Here is a 7,645-nt window from a genome sequence, read left to right as displayed (position 1 = left end):
CTGTTTGTGATGCCTGTCACTGTTGCATACTGTCATAAACAATGGCCGCTTATGGTCGTGAAAAGGTTGATTAATATCATCTTACAGCCTACGCAACGCGTCCAGAATAAAACCTTGTCCCTAAGCCTCGATATGACCATCCGAGACTCGTGTATGTGTCACCCACGAAAAGCACAGATTGGTAATCGTAAAGCAGCAGATGCAGGAATTAGCCACCAGAAAACACCTGGCACATCCGTTTCTAGTGGTCTCTATTATTGGATAATGAAATTACTTCAAAAGATCGAACTCATTCCATTGTCACGGTTGCGTTATCTCCACTATGTCCGTTGAAGAAAACCTTAAGAACATAACTCTCCCTGATCCACAGCCTATAACAACAGTGGTTCCTGAAATAGCTACTTGTCCGTGGCGACATTCAGGAGATAGCCAAAGTAAGTCCATTCCTGCCGTCTTAACCCATGTGCCGTCCCGAGAGGCGAGCGTTACGGCCTCCGAAGGTTGCAAGGATATGGGAGGCTCTGTACGAGATTCTAAGTCGCCAGTCAAGGTAAATACACCATGATCTGTGACGATGCCACGCTCATCGTCCATAAAAGAAAGAACATCTGCATAGACGTCTAACATAATGATGTCCTTGCATATTCCAGTCTCCACGTTCCAGATCCGTAGCGCGCTTTCATCTGAGGCCGATGCCAGCTTCGTCGAGTCGTGTGAGAACACCACCGAGTTCACCTGGTCGATATGGCCCTCTAGCACTCGCTCACACTCGCCCGTCTCCGCGTCCCATATCCGTGCCGTCATGTCGTTCGAGGCCGATGCCAGTTTGATCGAGTTGTGCGAGAACACCACCGATCTGACAATGCCCCCATGGCCCTCTGACCCTTGCCAATCGTCCGTCTCCGAGTCCCAGGTCAATACCTGCATCTCGCCCGAGGCCGATGCCACTATTTCTGAGTTGTGTGAGAATAGCGCCGAGTTGACCTTGCCACCATGGCCCTCCAGCAGATGTTCGCACTTTCCCGTCTTTAGGTCCCAGATCCGTACCGTCTTGTCCCTAGAGGCCGATGCCACGATTCTTAAGTTGTGCGAAAAGACCACGGCGTTTACTCGGCTGTGGCTCTCTAGTACCTGCTCGCAGTCGCCCGTCTCTGCATTCCAGATCCGTACCGTCTTATCCTTAAAGGCCGACGCCACCATTTTCGAGTCGTATGAGAACACCACCGAGTTAACAGAGCGGCTATGGCCCTCTAGAATTAATAGGCATACGTCCCAATTTTCTTAAACTTTCGGTAAAGTGCTTATCTATCTTAGAATAATATTTTCAAATATCTCCCTTACAATGCTCTTGTATAGGGCGAAAACCAGGGCAGAAGAATAGGTCTGCAACGGTGCTTTAGTAATTATATAAAAGTTGGCCTAAAGGAATCGAATTGCATCAGCCATAAAATTCAATAGGCTTAAATCTCTTCAGTCCTATCAAGAGTTAGTAAGGACGGTTTTAAAATACGCAAACTTTCTACCAGCTAATCCGCTATTAATTTAAGTAAGTCAAGATATTCTCTAGCTCGGCCTAGCAAGCTTAGCGCCTCCAGCTAGTAGAGGAAGTATATCGTCAGAAAATCATAGACCCTATCGACGTCATTATGTTTAGGATTGCCCTTTATCTAATAATAAACCTAATATATGTAAGCATATCGGAGCAGTAAAGGTATATATTCTTTAAGTTGCCGAACGCCTACTGCAGATCGACGTATACCTGGGAAAGGCAGACCGCATATATTCTTATGCAGCATGCCTTATATAACACGCAAGCAGTATTTTGCCAGCCTTTAGTAAGTAGCTTTCTTATCTACCCAGAACTTAACTATCTCTCTGTTCTCTAGATTAACGAGGTACTCTCGGAACGATAAATAGAGTAATCGCACTAGCAAGTTAAGGTTTTCCGGAACCTCCAAAACAGAATGCAATACCCTTAGCCTAGTCATTACCTTATTAATATAAACTTCAAGAAGTAGCGCTAAAGCATACATCGATAAAGGACTAGCTAGCATAATAATAATGCTAATAATAAGACAGAAGCTCTCGATAATGTCGCGTCTCTCACATCCTGACCTGTTAATAACTTATTGCTTCAGAACTAGTAAATAGGTCATATCAAGGTTTAAGGCATAACCGTTACTAGTGTGATAGAGTACACTCTGCAGAAGCTCATTAGGGCTACCGAGATATGAGTCGTTGACGAATCGGCAAAGGGTCGCAGCAAAAATAAAGAAAGGCACCGCCGCCATTATAAGCTTCTCGAGGTTAGATTCTCCAGGCCAGTGCACTAGTAGCTTTAGCTCTTCTTCTGCCACTTTATTAAACCTGTTGCAGATGTTAGTGAACTCATGGCGCAGAAAGACAGATATATCATGCTCAATAATCAATTGCGGGATTTTATGTAATACAAGATCTTGATGGGTATTGCCGATGGACGAAAAGCCAAGACATACAGGAAGTTCGGGTCTACTGGTAATAAGCACTCGAACACATAAAGAACCCGCGAAGCGTAGGCTAGAGAAAAGTTCAAGAAGGAGCTTAATATCAGCATCCATCTCGCACTCATCCAACGCATCGACAACAATAACAGCTATCGGTCGAGACAATGACGTTGCTGGTGCTTTTAACAGCGGCTCTCGAACAAGCTTCTCAAACTGCTCCCTCACGGCCTTGTCAATAATCGCTAGATCAGCATCAACTGCACTCTTAATAAACGGCGCAACCCCCGGCGTGCTCCAAGCCAATCGACGGGCCACCGTAGGTACAAACTTAGTCAGGTTCCCTCGGTCAGTCTCTCCTCCCTTGAAGAAGAAGCTGGCGCCGAGATCACCTCGCTTAGACCGTAAGCGAGCAACAGTTCGTGAGATGGTCGATTTTCCCATTCCAGCCATGCCATTCAGCCAGAATATTGTCTTCGACTTAGGGTCAGCTATCCAGCTATCGATTTCTTTAAGCAGCTCCTTGCGGGTATTAGGCAAGTATATCGGGTTATATTCTTCAGCATGGGAGTCGAATAAGGCTCCTTCTGCGATAGGCAGTGTGTCAAAGGCGACCTTATGGTCGACATCGAGAAGAATTAAGCTGAGAGACGACATTAGTCAGATCCATGGGAAACCAGGACAGCGGCACCAACGTTTAATCAACTTCCAAGGCTAAATAGATAGCATCGGTACACCGCTATAGGTCCTGAATCATTGACTGGACATCCTTGCTCTTGAATGGCCATTTTAAAGCCTCGAAGCCAATTTTAGCCTGCCCACTTCCCCTAGCAAGCTGCCTCTCGATACGCCTAAGCTAAGATTGACTGTTAACTGTTGCGAGATAGAGCGCATAAGATGCTTTAAGTCTTAAGCCATGCGGCCCACGTAATAGTTCGCAGGCGTTCACCGAAGCTAGATTAAGACGCGTGACTTCGTCCACCAGCCTTTTCTTGTCCTCTTTGGCATGTAATACATCCTGGGCGTATCGTACGCACCAGTCGATTACTTTAGCCGATATATCAACCACGCCGAGGACATTAGCCGCGATTCCAAGGCCCTCGAGTGCCATCTGCTCGGGTTGTTATCTTTGTTGTTGGCTCAGACTGCGCTGTAGCGAGCTTCGAGTTCCCATCATCACCAGGAGCGGGGTTGATGAGGCTTGATCTTGCGGTACACGTGACGCAACGCTATTAGCAAGACTGCAGAAGCCGTCGCAGATAGTCGCGTTGGCCAGCTGGAAGCTTTGAATTGTCGTTATTGTATGAGTAAGGAAAATATTTCGTTAGCACCACAATACTACAGTACGTTCTGAGGGGGAGGTTGGGTAGGTCTAAAATTACGGAGCATCCTTGCGTGACGTGTTAATGGTAAATTTGTATCCTGAGCATCTCCTGTTCACCTAATCACGGATAGCGAATGGTCTTATCGATTGCTTATCGATAAAAGCGTCTGTGTGACGGAAGGTTATTAAAAGAAAGTGGGTCTGCTCTTTGCTTTTGGCCTTTCTGTGAAAGAAGGGCCCGTCAAAAGAGGGACAAAGGAGTCAAAGGCCATAGGCCTGCATAATTCACGCAGATCGCGCTGACCAGCAGTAATCAAAAGTTATAATGCGTTACAATACAATACAATACAAGTCTATTACGCCCGGTAGGCCTACGCCCAAAGGGCTCTGAAGCTAAGATTACATACACTTCGCTAGTTATTGCCTTGCTCTCGTCAAGCCCAGACGATTCTCGCCTTGTTCCTTCTAGTCCAGACAACGCTCTTCCCCTTGGTCCTCCTTGGTGTTAGTAATAGCAGGTCAACTTGAAGCGCAGTTCCTCTAAGTGTTTAGTTTCCTATCTTCGGCGGCTGAAGCGGTGCCTGCTGTTGACTACTTGGGGGCGTTAGGTATTATTGGTTAGTGTTGATAAAATGTTGCTAGGTTAGCGGTATTCCTGTCATCTCTGTTCTAGGCGACCTGTAGCGATCGCGAACCTGACTGTAGCTCGTACCGCATCCATGTTCGGTGTCCATTTCTGACCGTCTGATGCTGCCTTGCCTCCTAGGTGAAAGGAGAGGTTGCCGCGTTTTTCTTCCGTACATTCTAGCATGTCTCTACGGCATGTCGTCCATTTTACGCAACGGAAGAGGAAATGCTCTACCGTTTCTTTTGCACGCCCACACGGGCACTCATCCGACGGTGCTGCCCTGATCTGATATAGATAACCATTCAACCGCGCCATTCCGGCTACGAAAGCATGGAGGCTGTGTCGAGGTAATCCTCGAGTTCTCTCCAAGCCAGGCTGGCAAGACCTAGATAACGATACCAGGGTCGACTTATGGCGCTTTGTAGTCGTCACGCGTACGCCCTGGTCATGCGATCGCAGTTTGCACCTTAAGCCCGCCGCAGATAGCACTTCTAGGGATGACATCGCGCCGCAGCGCCTCAGGTGCAAGCTAAGCCTAGATCCCGTCCTCTTGGCCGACCGACATACACGTCCGTCCTCTCCGGCCAGTGTACAGACTCCTTAAAGACATCGACAGACGACCAGCAGTGCCCCTAGCACTGGCCTAGTTGCGAGCCGGACTCGATCCTTCCTCTGGTCCCCATACACTGCCACGGCCCACCGGGTTATCCGGGCTCGACCCCAGGCGCGACTTCCCGTTACAAGCAGAAGTCTCCTTCAGCCTGCCGACCATGTCTCGCAGCCAAGGCTCTATCTACCACCACCCAGCCGGCGTGCTGGAAGAGTTGACCTTATCCACTAACCAACCCAGCCTCCTTGTATATGCCATGCATGCGGTGCGCTGTAGCCTTGCAGCCCGATCGTTAGGTGTTCCATAACCACTTCGGTCTTAACGACTCCTTCAACAATCTATTAATAACTTCCATTATATACAGGATGAACACTTAGGGAAGGGGATCCGCGCCCTCGCGGTGTGCACTGCGGCCCTTTGGTATCACATTCTAATGCCACTGTCTCAGAGCCGGTCTAGGTCCGAGGGTGCCCTGTCTTCTGTAGCTGCCAAAACGGCAGGAAGTTAGGTGGTTTTCATAACCAGTTCCCTCGATCGGTTTAATAACCGCATAGGCGCGCCTGCTCCCTCGTGCATATTGTGGTGTTTGGTGGTAGAGTCGGTAATGCATCGTCAACGCGCGCGATCCAGATGACAATAATATAAATACTGCCGCACCACAATAACGCTTTTATCACAACGTATACGCTATGAGAGAGCAATCCGTACAGTCCCTAGGCACCTCCTAAAGGGACTTTAAGTAGGTTTTCCATGTTGCCTGCGTTTCCTTTCAAAAACGCGCCTCGGATGAACCGAGGAGGTTCCCCATTTCTACTACAATTGATATTGTTATTAGCTACTAGGCTTAACTGCTGTTCTCCGCTTATATTTCCATTGCACTCCCTCACTTAAACCCGGGCATACTGGAATGCACGGACCAACTTGGGGAAGATGATTCGCCAATTGCTATTCACTTTTAACCACGCTGCATGCAATCGACTGAATTTCAAACTGATCGCAACATCGCAATACTTGGTTTCTGTGGCTAAAATTCAAAATTCGATATGTCCTGGTAATTCCAAATTGATATATTATCTGAAAAGTCATTTTTTCCAACTTTTGATGATGGCGACCTGTATCCGTTAGGGGCAATGGATTCAGGTCCCTGTCTTCATTAGCGTGGTTTTATTTTGTATGTATTTTCCATTGGATTTAGAGCTGTATCCGCCGCGCAGCTAGGATAGGTCCCTGTCTTTATTAGCGTGGTTTTAGTTTGTATGTGTTTTCCATTGAATTCAGACCTGTATTCGCCATGCAGCTAGGATAGGCTTTGGTAGGGGTATCTCCTTGTCATTTAAAAATTTATAAATAAGTCCGCTTCCCCCACCTGCCTAACAAGAGCATCATATATATAAACAGCACTGACTCTTGCTGTTCCGATTATCTCCTCACAGACGACGCCGACCTCGGTGATAACGTGGATGATTGCCGATAGTAATGCTGCCATATATACAGCTCGCTTTCATCAATCATATTATAACATCTATGATCTCTATGATCCTTGATGGCTGGCCATGCGGAGAAGCGAAGCCCACTATTCTGCTGCAGTCTCGTAGTCGTATTATACGACGTATCCTGAGATGATGCCACGGTATATATAATGGGAAAAATTATATAAGTCACCTTAATTACAGATTAGCAACTTTAGTTTTTATACCCCAGGGTACAAAGATATTATATGAATAATATAATATAATGCATTTACTCAGAGACTTGACTTAGTAGACATCGATTTATACCCCAGGGTTAAAAATTATAGCCCACCGTTTCTAAATAATATAATTACCTCTTAGTTTATACCCTGGGGTTAAACATTATAGGCCACCTTTTCTAAATAATAACCTCTTGGTTTGTACCCCAGGGTTGAAAATTATTGGCTACCTTTTCTAAATAATATAATCTCTTGGTTTGTACCCTAGGGTTGAAAACTTCTAGTTCTACTTACTTCACGCAAATGTCAAAAGCCATTTATTTTTACTCTATTGGCCTACCTTGTAACCTATCCTTACGCCACAACCTAAGGCTAACCCTACTTCTAAAACGCCTGGGAGTAAAGGTCATAAGGAATTAGCCCAAGGCCTATATCAGGCAGCCAAGGAAGCAGCTAAGAAGATCCTAAAGGATATTACTAGCTTTTTTACTTCTTACCCCTCTCTATCTACCCCTCAAGCCTAAGGGAAATTAGCAAAAGAGGTCTTTAAAGAGATAAACGAAGCTAAGCTAGAAGCCTTCCTCTAAGACCTCCCTATATCTAATAAGCAAGCAAGGCTAGAAAATGCTAGCTATCTAGGCCGCAAGTAGCTTAGAGTCTTACCTACACAAAAACCCTACTCTTTTACAGACTCTAAGACTACCGAAGCCCTTAGAAGCAGGCTTTTCTACCTTATAAAGCCTCTAGACCTGCCCTGTAGTACTTGTGGTGCTATAGCTAACCTAGGTTATAAGGATACTTATAAGGGAGCTAGCAGAAGGTGGATTGCAAGGCATAATGCAGTTAATAGGGCCTTTATAAAAGCCCTAGGCAGCCGGCCTGACCTCGAGGTTAAGATCGAACCTCTAGTCTA

At 46.3% G+C, this 7,645-nt stretch overlaps 1 protein-coding gene across 1 annotated transcript; it reads right to left on the bottom strand.

Moving 5' to 3' along the window:
- Positions 1-289: 289 nt before the first annotated feature.
- On the bottom strand, positions 290-3,591 carry BKA55DRAFT_600552 (uncharacterized protein; the record flags this gene model as incomplete). The annotated part of the gene is made up of 7 exons (XM_046196544.1): positions 290-355; positions 403-921; positions 1,857-1,952; positions 1,992-2,084; positions 2,142-3,123; positions 3,242-3,321; positions 3,355-3,591. 7 exons carry the CDS (start codon positions 3,589-3,591, stop codon positions 290-292), a joined length of 2,073 nt encoding a protein of 690 aa, XP_046040637.1.
- Positions 3,592-7,645: the final 4,054 nt, after the last annotated feature.

The sequence above is a fragment of the Fusarium redolens genome, assembly GCF_020744475.1.
Source record: "Fusarium redolens strain MPI-CAGE-AT-0023 chromosome Unknown BKA55scaffold_54, whole genome shotgun sequence".
Taxonomy (NCBI): Eukaryota; Fungi; Ascomycota; class Sordariomycetes; order Hypocreales; family Nectriaceae; genus Fusarium; species Fusarium redolens.
Note: the sequence above shows the minus strand (reverse complement) of the source record. Positions and strands in the feature narration are given on the sequence as shown.